Source organism: Danio rerio, chromosome 1, assembly GCF_052040795.2.
Source record: "Danio rerio strain M-AB ecotype USA chromosome 1, GRCz13ab, whole genome shotgun sequence".
NCBI lineage: Eukaryota > Metazoa > Chordata > Actinopteri > Cypriniformes > Danionidae > Danio > Danio rerio.
Window position 1 is genome coordinate 29248003 of NC_141021.1, and position 22384 is coordinate 29270386.

The 22384-nt window shown below is 37.2% G+C and overlaps 1 protein-coding gene across 5 annotated transcripts in view; it reads left to right on the forward strand.

The window, feature by feature from the left end:
- The window catches only part of pspc1 (paraspeckle component 1), a 55830-nt gene that overhangs the window by 21048 nt on the left and 12398 nt on the right, over nt 1–22384 (forward strand). The window contains exons 4-7 of one of the 5 annotated variants that reach the window (XR_015475933.1): nt 56–252; nt 523–607; nt 15758–16407; nt 16538–17070. Coding sequence is in view for 1 of the 5 variants with exons in the window: in NM_001045258.1 (NP_001038723.1) it covers nt 56–252; nt 523–607; nt 15758–15863 (388 nt within the window). In the remaining 4 variants the exon portion in view is untranslated. 5 annotated transcript variants of the gene reach the window in all.

Genomic DNA, 22384 nt, shown 5'->3' on the forward strand with positions numbered 1-22384 from the left:
TAAAAATTGTCTTTTGTACATTTTTAAACTAAAAAACATCAATGAACTAATACAGGGAAAGGGAGCATAAGCCACACTTTGCACAGCCAGGCACCTTCGAGTTTGAGTACTCTTCTCGCTGGAAAGCACTTGATGAGATGGACAAACAGCAGAGGGAACAAGTAGAACGGAACATACAAGAAGCAAAAGAGAAATTGGAGACTGAAATGGAGGCTGCCAAACAAGAACATCAACTAATGATGATGCGACAAGGTATAGTGCAGATTTAGAACATCAACCAGTTTATTTTGTTTATTGCAATATTATGAAGAAAATACTTGAGTATTTCAAAATAATGTTAATTGCTTTTAAAGGCAATTAGGATTTTTCTATTATATTATTACTGATTAAGACAAAAGAGATGAGTATGCAGTGACGGTGATATTACATAGTAACTGTGCGGTCACATGTAGCTCTTTAGAGAATGTAGTGCTTATGTTCTTAAATTAGTCAATTGTAATATTTGTTGACTTAAATCAATAGATCTCATGAGACGTCAAGAGGAACTACGGCGCTTAGAGGAGCTCAGGAATCAGGAGCTACAAAAACGCAAGCAGATTGAGTTGAGGTATGCTTTTTTACCTTTTTCAGCAGAGCCCTTTACTGCAGAAGGCATGGACAGAAAGTTAGGATTACTTTTATTAAAATTGTATTTATTTAAAAAGCATGTAAAGGCTAAAATGAGCACCTAACTCGTTGATTTTGGAGAAAATCTAAACTAATGGTAACTTAGCAGTGAAACTAGCTCTTAAATTGTTAGAAGTTATGAAGAGGCCTCAAACTGTCCTAAAATGGCTGTTGCTATCAATTTTAGAAACAGTTGGTGATAATGAGCTTTTAAGTGATAATGCAGATAATTTGCTAACAAATGCAAACTTGATTATGTTGACATGCTAGGGCTGGGCGATTTGGCAAAAAAAAAATCTAGGTTTTTTATAAAGTTTAATCGATTCATGATTTCGATTTCGATTTTTTTATTTTTTTATTTTTTTTATTGTGTTACTAGTCTTCTTAAAACATTACAACAACATGACTGAAGTAACATTCTCTTTAAAAGTAACTTGAAAAACCATCTGGTTAAGGAACATTGTATTTTTAATGGCAATGTCATACAAAAATCAGTCAAGGTGTAAATAAATGTAAAACTAATTCACAAGTTAACTAGCATTGCAGAAGATTTGAATAAGAAATATTTGTGTAAATATTGCACTTGCAGGAATACAGAGGTATTTTTTGCAAGTTTTGCTGAGCCTAGGAAAGATTGGCTGTCAGCTCGACTTTGTTCTCTGATTAAATGTCAGGTTGTAAAGCTGCTGCCTTTTTCTTAAAAAGATAGTGGAAGAAAAGGACTGAACATGGAAACTGTAAAGCCTAATTTAATCCAATGAGTGAAGTTGTGGACGTATAGCAAGAGCAAATACAAGTACCACATGTGTGTCTAATATAAAATAATATGTTTAATCTATTTTTCTTTTTTCCCCCTTTTTAATACCGATCATTTGATGCGCTTTGCTCCACTATCTGTATTATGCTGCCTGATCTGTCTGGTTTTCAACTAGGTCCGCTAAATGACGTCATGGGGCGGGTACTTACATTTTCACTGCTACAGGCCCTCACCTCTGCTCGTGTTCAAACCAAAAGATCGGCGCGGTTTTTCACATGGCAGGCTTTTACATCCTTCATACATGTTGAGATCGAGTTTATCGACTTGATGAGGGAATGTCTTGACAATCCACACAGACGTGACTCAGACTAATGCAACAAAGAAAATCCTACATGACTTCACGCTTTAACAGGAAGTCGTACACCAGGTCGTACACCAGAAGCGCCACGACACGGCGCCGCAAGACAGTTTAAACTATCACACACCAAATGCGCACATTCGCATGATATTTAACATGAAACGAATCAGATGGCTGTCTGTGGTGCGGCTGTAATATGAACTGCTTCGTGAATCGTGGCTGGGCGGCGTCGGTGTGTGTATAGAAACCTGTTTAGAATTCCAAAATTCATGGCGCTGCGTGGTGCCGCGCGACGTGTCGCCGAGAGGCGCTTCTGGTGTGCTTCCTGCTTCATACAGAGGGTGAACCAAAGCGCATTGGTGCCATTATAATGTATTAAATATATGTTTTTTTTTTTTTAAATCGCGATTTCTCGATTTGATTCAAAATTAAATCGTCTTAAAACGTAAATTCGAATTAATCGAAAAAATCTGAAATATCGCCCAGCACAATGACATACACACAAATAATGTTATTATTGTATTACATGCTTTTTTGGAGCCATAAAAATACTTTCAATGAGCTTGTCTGCACTACCCTTATAAAGAGGGTAAATAGCAAAGACTGATGGCTGCTAGTTGTGTTAACAGTATTCAGCATTTCGGAGTGGAGGGAAAATTTCAGGATACCATGCACATCACTCAGGTTTTAGATATGTGAGCTTGTTGATCTTCGAACGAGTCAACAGTAGGCATGGGCCAGTAAAAGATTCTGAGTGTATGATAAGCTTGGATAAAAATATCACTGTTTCATGGTATTGTGATTAATGCTCTAAAACATGTTCTCAAAAAACAGCTTTTTATCCCATTAAACACAATGGGCTCTATCATACACTCAGCGCTATAAGGCTCAGGTCTTGTAGGGCATGATTTGTTGCTATTTTCATATGAGCGTAGGTTTTATTTTTACGTTTTGCACCATGTTGTTTAAATAGCAAACCCATTTGTGGACACATAGGTGTGTTGGTCTGAAAAGGTTGGTTAAGGCATTGTTTGTGCATTGTTATTTGGGGCAACTGAGATAGACTGTGGCATTGACCAACAAAAAGCAGCAGGGCTTAAAGTATTCCAGCAACATGCCCGATCTCCGACGTGCGGCCGTGAGGAAAAAAAATATTTTAGAGCCTGCGCATGCGGTTTAAATATAGGGATGCTCAAAATGACCGATTAACCTTTAACCGAAAGAGTGCGTTTGTAACCGATTAATAGTATCAGTTATGCAATTAAAAAATATACTTTATATATTTTTTAAAGTTTGGCTACATAAGGGGCATCTGTTGAATAGTATACTAACGGCCGCGAGTGTTTTACTGTTGCGAGCTGTGTGCTCGAGCGGAAAAAGTGTGTTACCTCAGTCGCGTCTTTTTCATTCTTTAATCTAATGAAAGCACTGCTGAGTTTCTATTGAGATAATAGCAGTGTTTGAGTTGACAAGGCGACTATGGCAAACTTTTAATGATGAAGAAAAGACTTGTGGTTGCTGTTTCAAGTTATCCAGAGCTGTATTACTTTACAGATCTTGAATATCACAATATTATTAAATTTACAATTATAACATCAACGGCAACATGACTCGTGCACACCAGCTGACTTAGTTGTTTCCTAGTGACATACATTAGACCACCGCGCTTCTTTTTTCTTGTCACAAATTTTCTGTTATGTTGCCAAGGACTACATTTATGAATATAATGTTAGAGGCGATTCAGCAAGTTCAAGTTCAGCCATGAACCTCGTTGGAAAACCTATATTACATCGCAAATCTGGGAACATTTTGGATTTGTGGCGAACGAGAAGGGTGAACCAACAATTTGGATGAAGCTATTTGTAGGGCTTGTTTTAAAAAAAAAAAAACAAGCGTTAAATGGACAAACACGTTGAATCTCCATCTGGAGCCATCCATATGCGGAGCCAGCTCCAATCATGTCATCTTCACAACGCAAACACCCAACTAGTCAGCCAGGTATTGCAGAGGCCTTATCAAAAATGTACAAATACAAAAGAGAAAGTAATAAATAGTAGACGTAGACAACAAGAAATGGAGCAGCATATTTGGAAGCTGATAACACGCCGTTCCGCAGTGTAGAGAAGCCAGCTTTCCAAGCAAGATACCCTCTCTTTGCCACGGTTGCGAAAAAGTATCTGCGCTACAGGCACACCGTCTGAACGGGTATTCAGTGCTACTGGAAACATTGAAATCCCAATTAGGTCTCCGCTTAAACCGGACAAAACCAACATGTTAGCTTTTCTGGCAAAATTTTTTAAATATAAATAGAAAACAAAAGGCGGAGAGACACTGTTTTTTCAACATCTGACTTATATCGTTACAGGCCTAATAGGCTAATATTTTTGTTCTTTTTCTTATTATCATCAGTTACTATTTATATTATTGATTAGTATATTGTCATTTTAAACTATTTGTGAAGTTCTTAAAATGTAACATTTCATTGTTATTATACTGTTTCAAGCATAAAGTTGTTTAATATTTAACTATGTTATTTTAGGCTGTATTGTGTTGTTTTATCAATGAAAGTTAAACAATAAACACGTACGTTTGTACGGATATTTTAGCATAATACTTTGGTCTTTGTTATTTCTTATTTTTTGCATAAAATGTAAATTAACCTATGTAAATTAAATCAAATAAATAAAACAGCTTACGAAAAGGATGCAATGAAGAACAAGCATGCTCTTAATCATTCTTCATAATCTTATTTTGCAGCCTACATGGAATAAACCCATATTGCGCTGACAAGAACAAGCTCCAAAAGTTAAAGTCTAAAGCGAGTGGAGTTATTGATATGTTATTAATATTAGTTGTTAATATTAATGATCATATACATGATCTGCGTTGTATAATAATTGCTGTCACGGTGTCGTGTCTGCGAATTTTTTTATTTTTTTAAATTTTTTTTCTCATTGAAGAGCAGATAATTCATGTTATCGCCGTCTTCCCAGCCAGGTTTTCATCCACAGTTTCCACTTTAGTTTCTGTTCTAACAATGAAGTATCGTCATAGCAGGCCCGGCGGCAGGATGTCCTAATTGAGAAATAGTTTTGAAACAAATCTTTGCGCTTAACTAACGAAATTACGTACAACACGTTTCCTTATCCACGAGAGTGAAAGTGAAAGTAAAGAATGAGGAGGCTCATCTCTCATTCTCCTGCTGCAGGTGCTTTGTTTAACTATTTTCTTACTAGTGAAACCCTCAGTTTTTCCACTTACAAAGTCCGTCATGTAAATGGCAAATGCGCTATGGCACAAAGAGAATAAGAGATGAGACTCTGATTGGTTTATTCTCAAACCACACCTATAACCCATTAGGAGAATAAGCTGAACCCTTTTAAACCATGTGCCATGGTGCAAAGCAAATTTTTCCATCCTTAAAATAGCAAAAATGGATTCGTACACACTTAATGCTTTTGCGTCCTGCGCTTTGGGCTTGGATCCTCAAAATAGAGCCCTTGAGGTTAATTGTCATTTTCTTTCATCACACGCAGCGCACACACACATGAACCAAAATAAGTCATAATCATAAGTGATAATCTTTAATCTAATAACTTTTATTAAAAATGTTGACTAAGGTTTTGTGAAATAATAATAACAGCAGAGCATTAATTAAATGCATATTTCCTGTGGAACGATCGATTTGAGGTAGCCTGATATTTTTATTTAACAAAAGAACAAAATATGATTGGACAAACAGCAGACCCTCATCCATTGGACCAGCTCCATCTTCTGGTCCAAAAAAGAAAGAAAAAGAAAGAGTTTTAAGGACTTACAACCCAGAAAAAAAGAAGTGATAATGGTCTTGATTTCACTTCTAATCTTCAGTTTAGCAGTTCAGTTCTTTAGCATTTTATAGGACTTGCATTTTAAGCACTTGATATTGTTTAGAAAAAAAAACACTTCATTTGACAGTACTTTTAAATAAGTGGTGCAAAGCATAATCTCATATTTCAGGTTCAGTTTACCAGTTTTTTAAGCACTTTAATCTCTTGTTACTTTATTTTTGTTATTATCGTCAATATTTTAAGCTCTTCTGTGCAGTTTCTCTCCACCAAAAGTTCAGGCTCAGGATTTATTATTTTTTCCCCCCTTGCATACTAGGGATGTCCCGATACAACATTTTCACTTCCGATACAATACCGATATTGCAGTATTCAGTACGAACCGATATCGATACAAATCCAATATCAGCACAAATCATGAATATTTTACCTTTACTGATTTTTATTGAGTGGAATGTATGAACAGCTAGATCAAACTGAGAACAAAAGTCAGCAACAGTAAGTATGAAAAAAAAAAAACAATTTATTAACTATTGGTTGCATAAATGTGAACCTTTTACATAAGAATATATAAAAATAATTAAAGAATAAATATTAAGACCCTGAAAAATATCTTTAAAACAAAACAAACTTAACCAAACATATAAACAAATATATATATATTTTTAGTGGAAAATACTAGTTAAAGTATTTTTACTATCAGCAAATTGTAGAAACAGCTAAGAGCAGGAACATAAGAAGAAGAAAAAAATATTTTTTTCTAGTTATTGGAAGTTATTGTTATAAGTTATTGTTAGGTTTCTAAAAATGTGCAGTATTATAGTAGAAACATTTACATGATCAGATCTATTTAATCTGTGTTTCATGAGAAGATTATGGCTGTATCAATGTTCCCAAACAAAACATTATTAATTTTATAATAATATATATTGCACATATTATCTTTAACATAAATATACTTGCAGTAGCTGAATTGAAACACACATTTCCTCCACAGCACATAAAATAATGTGACTTTTAAAAATAATTTTATTTATCAAAATGTATTTTATTTGCATAATATATTGCACAGATTCCACCCTACTTCCCACATGGGAAAAGTATGACAATGTAAAGAAACACAGAGCTGCAAACTCATGTGCAAAGCTGACACTGTTTATCAGAGCACTTTATCTTTCTGGGCTTTTAAAAGAAAAGTTAAATATGGGAATGCCCATTAAATTTTCCTTCTGCCCGAAAGTAACACCATTCTTTCTTTTAAACTATAATGGCCCTCAGCAACAGAATGATTTCTTATTCTTCTTTAACAGAAAATTAAAACAACAAAAATGTTTAGCATTTAACACATTTTACATGACAGCTTTAGAAACCGAAAGCAACTCCCGGACTTGTTAGGTGATTTAGAAATCCTGGCTGAATGCATTTTTTAAGTCCCAAATAGAGGACATGTCCGGGAAAAAGAGGATGTATTGTCACCCTAAATAATGAGCTAGATCGGTCTATTTAGTAAAAGACTTTTCTTTTCAGCGTGTCCTTGCACTCTTCTTAAAGCTACGACCAAAGTCAGAACAGACCCAGCAGAGCATCCGAGTCTGTGGAGTTTCTCACGCACACAGAACCGGGCTGCTGAGGTAAGTCTTATGTGTGGGAAGCGCTGGTGTTGAATTGGGTATTACACTGGATGAACCACGACATGCCATGACCGAATTGTAACAAACGTTTTAAATGTGGCTCGCATGATGTGTGCTAAGTCGCCATTCGGTGCCTTGCGTTGCTTAGCAGCATGTACAAAACAATGTAAATATCGCTTGACGTGAAGTAAATAAACCTGAGATGTGCCATTGATGATGGCGTCAGCGTGTACTACGTCACAATAGATTTCTATCATAATACACCATAACTTAGTGTGAAGAGCATGGTAAATGTGCTCTGTGGAGAACATGTGTCTGATTCCAGCGACGCTCCAGGGATAGACGAGTCTTCATTGAGGCCATCTTCCAGCATAAACCACGGCGAATGAAGTTCTGCACAAGACTTTTGGCCAGCGGAGAAATTAAAATGGTCGTGCCCAACTGAGTCTGGTTCTCTCAAGGTTTTTTTTCTTCACTCCCATCAGGTGAAGTTTTTTTTCCTTCTCCGCTGTCGCCACTGCCTCGCATGGTTCAGGATTGGTAGAGCTGCGCATCGATGAATTTGCTCTTCAGTGTTTGAACTCTCAGTAATGATTAAATCACACTGAACTGAGCTAAACTGAACTGAACTGAACTTAAACACTAAAACCTGAACCACACTGTTCCAGTTACTGAACCACACTGTTCCAGTTACTATGACCATTTATGTAAAGCTGCTTTGACACAATCTACATTGTAAAAGCGCTATACAAATAAAGCTGAATTGAATTGAATTGAAAATCTTAAAAGGACTTTGCTTTTTACTATTTCGGATATAAATATTGGATCTGGACATCCCTACCTAATACATACAGGATCAGGGCCGCAGTGGGACTCCTTTTCAGCCTGGAGTTTCAAGCATTAGACTGGCCCACCTCAGTTCACGACTGACTATATTAAAATAAGGTCATTTCCAATTCAGTTTCTAATTACACTATCACATGCTGCATTTTGCTCATGGGGCTGCGAGACAATAAATAAGAAGAGCAGAGCTGCGGCAAAATAATGAATAAAAAGAGTGAGGCTATTGTAAAATAAATAAATAAATGAAAAAAAGTGCGACTGCTGAGAGTGCAAGCAGCTAGAAACACTGCTTGCACAAAAACGGACCGGCCCACCTGGAACTCTCCCGGTCCGCCCAATTGGCCAATCCGGGCCTGCACAGGATGTACAGCAATACACTAATATCTTTTCATATGAAAAAATAATTAACTATTAAAATGTCAAAAAAAAGTAAAAAAAAATAATTGTTTGCACATAAATATAAAACCACTACCTTCTTCCATTCTTTACCTTGGAGACTTTGTAATATGGCTCTGTTCTAGTCAATTTTTCATGACAGTTTGCATTTGTATAATGTTATACAATGTTATTCGTTTATGTGTTTGCTGGTAATTAAAATTGAATTTAGAAGTAGTTTTGAAACAAATCTGTGCAATTAACAAACAAAATTACCAAATTAAATATGTAGGCTAATGGATGCCTTCAGTGGAGTGAGTTCTCACCGTTTCCTTACTCCGTGAAAGTAAAGGAGTAAAGTAAAGAGGCTGAATGGAGGAGGCTTGTTCTTTATCATTGTTCTGTAGATGGTCTGTTTAACTGTTTTCTTGCTACTAAAGCGTAGGGCTGCACAATTAATCATATTATTATCACGATAATGATATTTGTGGCCCACAATCAATCAATAAATATTGTCGCGATTTTACATTATAAAGACCAAGCCGTTATTTAATTGGGTGGAGTTTACAAATTGTACCACATCACAAGCATGAGATGACTGCATCTGGATTACATGTGTTTGAGGAATTCAATGTGATCAGGCCTTTGCTTCTGTTTAGTCCAAACTTCCCAAGGTAACACAAAAAACCTCATTGACCACCTTCAAAGCCATCACAAAGTGTCTGTCATCAGTGGTTTAATGAGCTCAGGAGAATTCTGCCTTACATTTTTCTATGCATTACTAACATCACTAAACCAGACAACAAAAATTTTAGCACATCGAAAGTAATTAAATTAACTGTCTTTTGATTTAAAACTTTATGGAAAGGATTAGGAATTAATCGCAAGCACCAAAAAAGCAATTATCTAACACATGCATTGCTGTCACGCTACGTTTTCGAGGATAAATTCACATCTGAGTGCTGCTCTGAATAGAATAAAATTATTAAAAAAGACATTAAGACTATACACTTGAAATAAAACATTTACAACATTCATAAAACTTTCGTTTTTAAAAGAATCAAGCAGATAAAAAAAAAATTTGTAAAAGAGAAATGACAGGAAATTTGCAAAAGAAAAAGATTAAACATATCGGGACTGTTAAAACAACCTTTTATATTTTTTCGACTCCAATACAACAGCTAAGATATGATGAATGACAGAGTGTAAAGCTGTCTCTCCTGCACTCTTCAGCAGCGCAACCCAATGTTTATGTATAAGGAGGCAGAGAGAATGCGCTGTTTATTTTCACCTCAAGATATTGAAATAAAAACACTGAACTGCTCATCACACTTAAAGTTAAACTAGAATGCACAAGTTAATGCGCAAGTTAAAATGTTAAACTTGGTTGCACCTCTGACCTGCTGTTTAACTAACATTTGTTCGTTCGTTAGTATTATTTTAATTGCCCGCGCTCGCCTACCTTGCCATAGTAGTAAATGAAAAAATCACAGCTTTTAAGATTTGAAAATTGCACCTTTTTTAACTCGCGATTTCAGTTTAAAATCAATTAATCGTGCAGGCCTAGTCTGCTAATTATTTCTAACTGTGCCTTATTGACCTTATTCTCCGCAGACGAGCGGGCGCTGCCATTTGAATCTTTTTGGCACGAGACTTCCGGTCTCATTCACTTCCATTCATTTTTAGACATTAAAAACTGCTCGTTTCGCTGTTTAATGTTGCAAACTGATATTTCCTTGTTATATTATTCTACTTGGTTTGTATAGTCATGCAAACATTTGTTTGTAGAGCAAGTAGTTTGACCGTTTTTTTCCGTTTTTATTCCTTGTCATTTCTCCCATAGGCGACTGAAACGGAAGTTCTAGGACAATCGCGAAAACAGGCGCACTTTCGCATTTTAGAATAAGGTCAATAGATAGCCAATAGATAACTTACAAGCTGTTAGTTAACAAGTTGTATATGACGTTAATTGTATTTAATGATTTTTAACTATACCTAATAAATTAGTAATTGATCATGAACAAGCTGTTTATTGTTTATATATGTTATTGTATATATGTATATGTAATGAAGTGACGTGTCGCGGATCTCTATTCTGCCGCCCTATGCGCGGATATAACTGAGGACGCGCAGGTGTCGCAGACCTCTATTCTGCCGCCCTATGCGCGGATATAACTGAGGACGCGTGGGTGTCGCGGACCTCTATTCTTCCGCCCTATGCGCGAATATAACTGAGGATGCGCAGGTGTCGCGGACCTCTATTCTGCCGCCCTATGCGCGGATATAACTGAGGACGCGTGGGTGTCGCAGACCTCTATTCTTCCACCCTATGCGCGGATATAACTGAGGACGCACGGGTGTCGCGGACCTCTATTCTTCCGCCCTATGTGCGGATATAACTGAGGACGCGCGGGTGTCGCGGACCTATATTCTGCCACCCTATGCGCGGATATAACTGGGTGTTGCGGACGCCGCCCTCTCTATACTGCCGCCCTAGGCGGCCGCCTAGGTCGCCTCTATGGACGCGCCAGCCCTGTCCATCTGCAAAGATATTCAGCCTAGTGTCACGGAGAACGAAGGTTTTAAACACCTCCTCCTGTTAATTTTTATTTAATTATAATAATAATAATAATATTAATAATAATAATGATAAAAATAATGGGTGTCACGGTGGGTAGTTTGACCACCTCACAGCAAGAAGATTGCTGGTTTGTTATATTTTTATTAGCCTGTTGTTTACAGTGACAGTGATGTTTCAAAGCAGCATAACACTGCTAGTTCACAACCTTAAGTTTTGAATATTCAGTGGCAAAATATATCTTTGTAAAACTTGTTTTCATAGTTGAAAAGTTAAATCACAATTCTTGTTGTGCAATGCTAAACCTTTATGTTGAAAGAGTGCAAATATATATATTTTAATACATATTGCACTTATACATTCTGTTTATCTTGAAAATACTTAAATAATATGTGCTATATGTTCTAAAATGGCCCTCTACTGTAAACTGACACTCTGGCTCTGAGAGAAAAGCCAGTTTGTAAAAAAAAATCTTGGTTTTGCTTGGTTAATAAATAATCAAACTCATTCAATGGCTCAGCATCCTCTTTCACATAATCTCATAAACTTGATTTAATTAGTTAGTGCTGAATTATCGCATTGTATCGTGATATGGATGTGAATCGTATCGTGTTGCATCGCAATATGTCACAAATGTATCGCTAATATATCGGATCGTATTCTTTGTATCGAGATGTGTATCGGATCGGCATTATAGCTTAGATGCCCAACCCTACTGGATTCACATATGCCAAACGAACCATGCTAACTGGGGAAACCCGCCAGGTTCCAAAACAAAAGTCTATGTGTGAAAGCACCCTAAATCTAAAATTATGTCAAAACATGTTTGTGTGTGTTGAATAAACTCATTAAAGGATGATAATGTTTTCAATGATTGTAAACAGCTGATACATATATTATATCCATGGTTACCCGCTGTTTGTAACTTTAGTGTAAATCAAACAACAAAGGGAAAAGAAAGAATCATTTAAAGGGCACGCTTTTTTTTACCCCTTTTTAAGATTTAAGAGAAGTCTTTGGTATCTCAAGATTGTGTCTGCAAAGTTTCAGCTCAAAATACATCAGATTATATATTATATTTTTCTGAATATGTGAATTTTGACGTCTGAGGACACTGTAGCTGTTTTTGTTGCCTTTGCCTATTATGCAAATGAACTGGTTCACTCCACCCACAATTGCCATACATCTCAAAACCATCAATCTCCATCTATGGCTCTGCGTGTCTCTGTCTCCTGCTGCATCTCACATTAGATAAACAGCACAAGACAGACATGAAAGAAGCAGATCTCCTGTTAATAAGAAATACCGCAGTACATATTTTTCCAGTGGTTATTTCATGTATTTGTTGTGGCTTTAATTTAAGCTTTTCTGCAATGTCACACAAAATGGCGTTACAAATTATGCAGTATATGCACACACACATTTAACTTTCCACAGTTTTTTGTATGGCAAATGTGACAGGATACATGTTAATATACACTGCTGTATGGATATCCGTTATGTTAATGTACAAAAATAAACCTGATTTGATGTCCACATGTGTGATTGAAGAGTCTTTTTTTATAATTGTATTGACACTATGCAGCTGTGGTGATTAATTACAGCGATTTTATTGTCTTTACTTTGTAACAAACATAGAGGTTAAAAACCTTTAAACTTATGAAAGTCATTTTTGAGGTGCAGCTGATCACGCAGAGTTAAAACAGATCTTTGCAAGTCCTGATTTAGATCAGGAAATATAAAAAAAAGAGACTTGTTGTGTTTAAATCAATCCAATATGACTGTGCACACAATTTACTCACACTTAGTTCTGTCTAAATAGCTTCCTAAAGTTGATTTTTGCATCATCCTTTAAAGAATATATTTTTTGTACTTCTTACCTAAATACTATTGCCAGAAAAAAGGGATTTATTTCACTAGAGTCTATTTTTATTGTATCCATCACTAGTGGCTGTTTTTAAGAGTATGCAAAAAAAGGTTATTGACAAAACACTTTGGCATGATTGTATTGAAATTAATACCTGTCATCTTACCTGCCACTAAGTTGTACTTGAGATTTACAGTATACAACCGCAAATCAGTTTACAGCATGGTTTCGCAATTAAAGTGTCTGAAACTGTTAATTACTGTAAAAAAATAAAACTTAAGTAGACAGTTTGACACTAAACCTTTTTATTTGTCCTAAATGTTTTATGTTTAATTTTTTCAATATTATCTTAAGGGCAGCACGGTGGGGCAGTAGGTAGCGCTCTTGCCTTACAGCAAGAAGGTCGCTGGTTCGAGCCTTGGCTGGGTCAGTTGGCATTTCTGTGTGTGGTTTGCATTTTCTCCCTGCGTGGAGGAAAATGTGTGAACGTTACATTAGGCCAGTGGTTCTCAATTCCCACCATTCACGTTTTATAAGCCTCTTATACTTGACACAAAGATCAGTTCATGGATCTCTCTGTTACTGAGTTGATGATCCGAATCAGGTGTGTTAAGTAGAAGGATAAACAAAATTTGCAGAGCAGGGGGCACAAAGACCAGAATTGACGACCACTGCATTAAACATTTAAATTAAAAATAAATTAATAAATTGTGTGTGTTTGTGTGTGTGTGTGTGTGTGTGTGTGTGTGTGTGTGTGTGTGTGTGTGTGTGTGTGTGTGTGTGTGTGTGTGTGTGTGTGTGTGTGTGTGTGTGTGTGTGTGTGTGTGTGTGTGTGTGTGTGTGTGTGTGTGTGTGTGTGTGTGTGTGTGTGTGTGTGTGTCTGTGTGTCTGTGTGTGTGTGTCTGTGTGTGTGTCTGTGTGTGTCTGTGTGTGTGTGGATGTTTCCCAGTGATGGATTGTGGCTGGAAGGGCATCCGCTGCATAAAACAAATGCTGGATAAGTTGACATTTCATTCTGCTCTGAAATCCTAGATTTATAAAGGGACTAAGCCGACAAGAAAATGAATGAATGAACTGCATATTGTTGAAAAAATGAATATTAGTAACTATTAGCTGACTTAGAAAAACTTGAAAATATTACAAATTCTGGTGTAAAATGCACAACAATGTCTGAATTCACATTCAAATGCAATTTATATTTCAATAATGATTTTACAATGTTGATCAAAGATGTCAAAGCAGCTTAACATAAATGCCAATGTAGTAGATTAAAACTGCTTTGCTCCAGTTCAAGTTCAGTTTAGTTCAGTTCAATGTAATGTAAATGTCACTGCTGAAAACCCAAACCCTGAAGAGCAAATCCAGAGATGCACAATTACACCAGTAAAAGCCAAGCAAGCCAGTAGCGAAGAACAAAATGTAGGAATAAGAAGCCTTGAGAGAAACCAGGCTTAGTTGGGCACGATGAGTTTTTCTGCGGCCGAACTTCTTGTGTAGAGCTATAGTCTAGGTGCCGGAGGCTGGAGAACGCTGGATGTCTGTCATAGAGAAACTGCAGGTGTGAGTAGGTTACCACCAGCTGTTCAGGCTAGACTACGGGATCAATGCGGAGACTCGTCTGTCACTGGGGTCTTTCAGGAATTAGTCTCCCGCTCTCCACTCCTCCATGACCATCACAGCATCTGGTTAGGAAACAGCTCGATCCATGATTATGGAGGAGAGGGAAAAAAACGACTAAGGGGCCGATTACACGAACGTGCTTTTACATTCCAAAAATGCAAGGCGCACCACACTGCCTCAACGAAAACCCCACCTGTGCTTTCATTTGTTTGAAGAATGAAAAAGATGCAAGTGACGTAACGCACATTTTCCGCTCAGAGTTGACTTTTTATCAGCTGCGAGGGGACAGCATGCAAGGGCAAAAATGCAAGGTGCGGCAGGCAGTTAAGACGTGAGATAGGCAGGGTGCATAAGCAGTGCACAAAATGCTCACTGCCGATAGTAAATCATTCAAAAAAAGGCACCTCTCAACACAAAGCGCGTTTGGTGTGATCGGCCCCTAATACAGCCCATATGCCGGCAGGTTCCCAGTATTCTATATTGAAACCATAGAAAATAACAAAAAAAAAATTAACAGATAAGAATACAATCTACAACCTTCACAAAACATTTTTTAATCTGTTTAGCTTGATTGCTCACTAGTCTTTTTAAGCATATGTCTGTGTCAATCAAGATGTCCCTCCGAAATGGTGTTTCTTTCTTCAGACAAAACCTGTAAGCACTGCTGTGCTGGTTCATGTTTAAAAAAAAAAAAAGAATTATAAAGGTAAAAAAAACATGTAACCAGCAACCATTGACCTCCATAGTAGAAAGTAGTAATGGTGTCTAACAGAAGAAATAAACTCAAACAGGTTTGTGACAATTGAAAAGTGAGTAAATGATGACAGAATTTAGAATTTTATGTGAACTATGCATTTTAAATTTGGTCATGCTCTACTTGTCGAGCTCTTTTTGAGTTTTTCTAATTATTTTCTTATATTTAATTTAAATGTTATCCCATGTTTGTGCTCTGTTCTCTAAGGCTGTTGTTTTTCTACCATTTAAGTTTATTTCTTTAACATTAACATTTTACATTTTAAAACTGAAATAAAAAAGTCTGTAATATTTCTGCAGAAAGACTCATCTGAGTTTATATTTAATACTTTAAGTTCCTTTTGATATTTAACAATTCATAAGTTCATATATGAACTCATATTAATTATATCTGAGCATACAAAATACTTCCTTTTGAAGTGTTTAATGCTGATTATTTTTGGCATTTGCAGTTTAATTGAATTTGAGTTATTTATGTTTAGGCACGAGGAAGAAAGACGTAGACGCGAGGAAGATATGATTCGTCATAGAGAGCAGCTAGACATAAGACGCCAGCCAGATGGATTCAAGTCCGGTTTCATGGAAAGTGTGAGTACAAAAAAAGGTTTCATTCTGATATATAAAAGATTTATTTTAGCAAATGTTGTGGCCTCAAGACAAGCAGTACATTCATAAAAGCATATAGAACGATGACCACTTTTCTTGCTCTTTGTTAGTAGGGACAGGCTATAGCACTAGTGTCAATCTCAGCTCCTGAGATCAGGGCTGCAGCTCTGCACAGTTTAGTTCCAACCCTAATTAAACACATCTGATCAAACTAATTGAGTGTGTAAGAGCAGGCTAGAGTTGACACCCTTTGGCTATAGGATTAGCTATGCAAAAAAGTCTAGAAAAAATATCAGGAGACTTTGGAGTATCTTCAAGCAGCTTCATTTATTTACAAAGTGTAACTAGAGATCGGCACATTGGTGTTTAGAAACTTTTCATGATGCAGAAATGCTAATTGGATTAAAAAAAGCAAGTGAGGGTTTCCGGTATGGCGTCGACACGTGTAGCAGCATAGAAAGAGCGCTCCCATACACACTGGTATTAATCCTCCTTTTTACATCATATATGATAACCTAAACCACAGGTGTCAAACTCAGTTCCAAAAGGGCTGCAGCTCTGCACAGTTTAGTTCCAACCCTAATTAAACACACCTGATCAAACTAATTAACTCCTTCAGGCTTGTTTGAAACCTACAGGTAAGTGTGTTGGAGCAGGGTTGGAACTAAACTGTGCAGGGCTTCGGCCCTCCAGGAATTGAGTTTGACACCTCTGACCTAAACCATATTTAAATAACATGGAGGCGGACAAAAATAAAAAGGCTAGAACAAAACAACCAATGAAACCTGAATAAAACGAGAAATCAACAATAAAAATCTGAGACGGACAGGATAGTTGATAGCCTGTCAGCTAGCATTGCAGCAATACACACGGACATCAAATCTTCCCTTATGGATATTAAATCCGATTTAACAACCTTCCAAGATTCTCTCACAAAAGATGTGAAAATGGAACTAAGTAACTTTAAACAAGCAGTCAAAAACTGGATGGCCTTATCACGGATCTGAACGCAACGGCACAAAAGGTCAATGAAGCGAAGCAGCGAGTGGGTGGAGAATTGGTGGAGAACTAGGGTTGGGTATACCGGTGCTAAATCGATACTTTTAAAACAGTACCGGTGCCAAAACAGTGCCTGAACTGATACTTTTTAGCCACAAAATTATTTGACAAAAAAAAAAAAAATAATAAATATATATATATATATATATATATATATATATATATATATATATATATATATATATATATATATATACATATATATATATATATATATATATATATATATATATATATATATATATACATATATATATATACATATATATATATACATATATATATATATATACATATATATATATATATATATATATATATATATATATATATATATATCTATATATATACATACATACATACATACATACATACATACATATATATATATATATATATATATATATATATATATATATATATATATATATATATATATATATATTAATCATTGTAATTGAACAATATAAATATATATTTTTAATAAGTTTATAATAATCATCAATTCATATTTTATATATTCAGATTGCATTAATATATTTCTTTTGATCATTTGTTTGTTATCATGTACGCAAGATTTGCATTATGCTATTAACATTACGTTATCAGGGAACACCTTTTTTCTTGGTTTAGGGCTTGTGACTACTTTTACATGGACATCATCTAATGATATTTCTTAATCTGAATGAGACAATAATATGATTCAGGTGTTTACATGAGTTGCTTTTTGAATGTTACATTCATGATTCTCAGTTACATGTTATAGCACATAGATCTATTATCGTCATTGCGTCACCAGCCTATAAATATTTCCTCTGCAGTGTGTCTATAATCATTTAAGATAATCAAAATTCAATGTTTACGTGGTAGACTCTGTTCAGAGTATTGTCTTAATCATGTTAAAATCTGAGTCTTGGTGTCCATGTAAACATACTCACTGAAAGTGCCAGATGATGTCACAAGCTGTCAAAGACAGTCCATTCCTCACCTTTCATTCCATGAGCCCTCACATTTCAAAAGTTACACGCAACTTTTGTAAAGCATCTGCTGCATGTTGGTGTGTCAGAATTCTTGCTTGTAAAATATAGCCATACTTTAGAATGCTAAGTTTAAGCAATTAGATGAATGTGTTGATGAAAGGAGTCGCTCACCGCATGCGCCGTACTGTGCCCTTTCATGGTGCTACATGTGCGTTGCCGAGCAGCTTCTGGTGTGCGACCTGCTTTACATTATTGTCGCAGCACCAGTAGCACCGGAATTAGGGACTGAAATTCATATACTGATTCAGTCTGGAGCATACCAGTTCTACCATACCAGTGCCATAATGGCATCAGGTTTCGGTACCTAACCCTAAAGCCTGATTTATACTTCTGCGTCAGGTGACGGGCGTAACCCAGGGCGCAGGCAACGCGCGTGGCTGTGCATTTATACTTCTGCGCGCTGTCTCTGTCGGTCTGCATTAACACTTCCTAAACGCTAGTTGGCAGTGAGGTGTAAATGTTCCTCTGTGTCGAGTTTCTTCGCTACTTTTTTGCTTTTCCTGAACACTTCCGGGATGTAAAAGTGGCTCAAACTCGCTCATTTTGAGGCAGGAACCGGTGGACGAGCAACAACTTTAACTATGAGGTAAACACAAAACAAAACTTTCCATCCGGAGCTCCTTCACGGGACTCCACACTTGTAAACAATCGCTCGCGCGGCGTTGCGCAATTCGCACGGCTATCGGTCCCGCCCAGACTCGTCAGCGCTACCGAGCCGACCAATCACAGAGCTTATGCTACGCGTCGTTGCGACGTGTAGTAAAATTTTTTGAGAGGTGCACGTCAGTGACGGCGATGGCCACGGCGAAGGGCTATGAGTCAGCGCCGTAGCATACGCCGGTGTTTGACGCAGAAGTATAAATCAGCCTTAAGGAGGAAAACGTTGCTGAGGTGAAAGAAATGCTCAATCAAATCATCCAAATTCAAGAAGATTTAGAAAAGAGACTGTTATTATTCAGATTTTTTAAATCCCGGAAGGGAGTGAATGGAATAGTATCCAAGACTTGGTCATGGATTCCGCTACATTCATTCTTCCATTGAGGGGCCTAACGTCAAAATTGATCCCACCACGGCTACATTACAGCTTTTCTTTCCAACATTCAGTTTTTTTTGTTTTTTTTTTAATAGCGGGTGATAATTGCACCAAAACGCATTAAAAGGTAAGTGAATTATAAAAGTGCAAACTTTTCTATAACTGTAGTAGTGCTTTGTGTTATTTGTTTAACCCTTTAAGGTAGCGTTCTGACTGACTGACAGGTGCGTGATGTGTGAGGCCAGCAAACACAACATATAGCCGTTTCACTTTACTTCAGGACGCATTAATGCCACTCCGTAGGTCTATTGGAGACTTTCATAAATATTCCTAGCAAATCTAATAAATGTTGGAGACATTAACGCACATAAACGCACTAAATCACAATTCAGCAGCATTTATTTGAGAGCGCACAAAAAGATCTGCGCTTGAGCAGCGTATATTTGAGGGGGTGTGCAAAAAGTTTTGTGCTCGAGCAGAGGAAATTGGCTCGCAGGCAAAGAGATTCGCATGCTCGTAGGCTACTACATAAATGCGATCTCGACTTTTAATACTGTGCTCAAAACATGTGTCATTGAAATAACGCCACAGGTAGCTGATAATCGTGTAAAAAAAGGCCTGCTGCCACAGCTGAATAAAATCCTAAAGGAAACACTGTTGGTGAAAACGATTATCAAAACAGAGCTGTCACTCGACGAATTGGACCTTAAAATCTAACGGTGTCAAAGGGCACTCGGACCAAAGCCACCCACTGATGCAAACCCTAGATGAGTGGTGGTATTCTCCCTAAAATACAAAACAAAGGACCCAGTCCTCCGCTGTGCATAGAGGAAGAAAGTAATACACTGCAACGAAAAAAGGATTTTCTTTGACCAAGACTACCCACCTTAGATCCAACAAGAAAGATGGACGTTTGCTCAGATATATAAAATTCTGAAAGAAAAGGGGATTAAGTTGCAAACACCACCGCCGGCGAAACTTAAAATCTTTCTGGAAAACAGGCCGGTCATGTACAATTGAATAACGGAGGCATCAAGACAGAAAAAGTACTGATAAATGAAATGAAAGAAAAAGACTGATAAACAGCGAAGAAGAAACTGTTATAGTAATCTCTAAAAAAGTGAAACAAGGACCTTGGCAAAAAGTTGGAGTGACATTGAAGAAAAGGAAAAACATCAAGCAAAGATCCGGGAAAAACTGACATTTAAAGGGACAACACTAGCTCCATTTGAAAGAAGGGTAAAACTTGACAGATCCTAACAAAGAACTCTAACAAAGAAGAGAGACTGGTAAAACTTCTTGACTTAATTCAACGATGATGGACATCTAAATCGTTTAAAGAAAGAATGGTAATTAATCGAACTGACCAATGACACAAGATGAACGATTAAAGCACACCAAGACTCAAGTCATTGAGTAACATACTAGTAGGAGGACATAAAAGGATTCTAATTTATACACTTAAATCCCTTGCTATAATTAGTAGAAATACAAGAATATAATATTGCCAGCTATGGACGCTGAAAATATTCATTAACATTTTTGTGCAATAGGCATAGCAAGGAGGGGCCCTTTAGAGAAGGAAGGCTTTCCCTCTCATTAAGAAGTTATTTAAGACTTCAAGGTTTGGAGACCTTTTTCGTTATGTTTTTTTTTATGTGGTTCAAGATATTCATGTTTGTGTTTTTCATGTTCCGGTCACCGTGATCTTCGCAATAACATCGGATTATAGTATATGCAAAAACAGGAACATAGAGTAATTACTTTGAAAATTAATGGGTTACTAAATCCGATAAAAATAAGTAAACTTGTGGCTAAAATGAAAAGAGAAAAGCAACAAATAATCTGGCAAGAGATGCATCTTTCTGATACAGAACATAAGAAATTTAAAAAAAAAATGGGATTTAAGGTTTTGTTTTCCTCATATATTAATGGTCGTAAATGGGGAGTAATGACATTAATCTTAAATAATAATAAAAATTCCTTACATTTTAAATAGATCTTTTCTGAGCATTCAAAGCGCTTTACACATAGGGGGCAATCTCCTCATCTACCACCAGTGCGCAGCATCCACCTGGATGATGCAGCGTCAGCCATTTTGCGCCAGACCGCACACTACACACCAGCTCATTGGTAGAGAGGAGACAGAATGATAAAGCCAATTATGATATGGGAAGGGTTAGGAGTCCATGTTGTACAGAGGCCAGTGGGCAGAATTGGCCAATATGCCAGGGTTAAACCCCTACTCTTTTTGAAGGGCATCCTGGGATTTTTAACAACCACTGAGAGTCAGAACCTCGGTTTATCACTATACTGGGGCATAAGGACCCACACATACCGCAGGTTGGGCGCCCCCTGATGGCCTCACTAACACCACTTCTGGCAGCAACCTAGCTTTCCTATGTGGTCTCCCATCCAGGTACTGACCGGGCGCAGCCCTGCTTAGCTTCAGTGCAGAGTTGCAGAGAGCTAGCTACCGGTTATGTACTTCCAATTAATTTCTAAAATTACTGATAAATAAGGACGATAACCTAATTATAAGATCTATTGACCAATAGTGATGGGTCGTTCATGAACGATTCGTTCATTTTGAACGAATCTTCAATATGACTCAGGAACTACGAGTCCTCTCAGGGAGTTCATCCGCCGTGCACACATGTACAGTATCATGCACAGTATCATTAATTTCAAGTCTTCATCACATTGGCAGAAGCCAATCATATGCGTTTAGAGCCGGAAAAAGAATTGATCCGCTCACCTCTCAAGTCCTCGATCGGGTCTGAGTCACTACTCGTTCATCACGGGCCAATCATACGCATTTAGAGCCGGAAAAAGAATTGATCCGCTCAGTTCTCGAGTCCTCTATCGGGTCTGAGTCACTCGTTCATCATGGGCCAGTCATACGCGTTTAGAGCCGGAAAAAGAATTGAACCGCTCACCTCTCATGTCCTCTATTGGGTCTGAGTCACTCGTTCATCATGGGCCAATCATACGCGTTTAGAGCCGGAAAAAGAATTGATCCGCTCACCTCTCGAGTCCTCTATCGGGTCTGAGTCACTTGTTCCTCACGGGCCAATCATACGCGTTTAGAGCCGGAAAAAGAATTGAACCGCTCATCTCTCGACTCCTCGAGTTTGAGTCATTCTGTCACGTAAACAACGAACGATCATGGCTCCGATCGGCTCAGACTGTGCATTGATTAAGATTATATGTGACTGTCAGTGTAACGTGAATGAACCCCTGACATTTAAAGACATGAAGAGGTGAGCTGAGCAAAGAGACAACATGCCTTCATAGACAAAAGAGCAGGTAAACATTGAATTATTATTTTCTCCTTCTTATAGTATTCTAGTTATGACATATTTGTCATG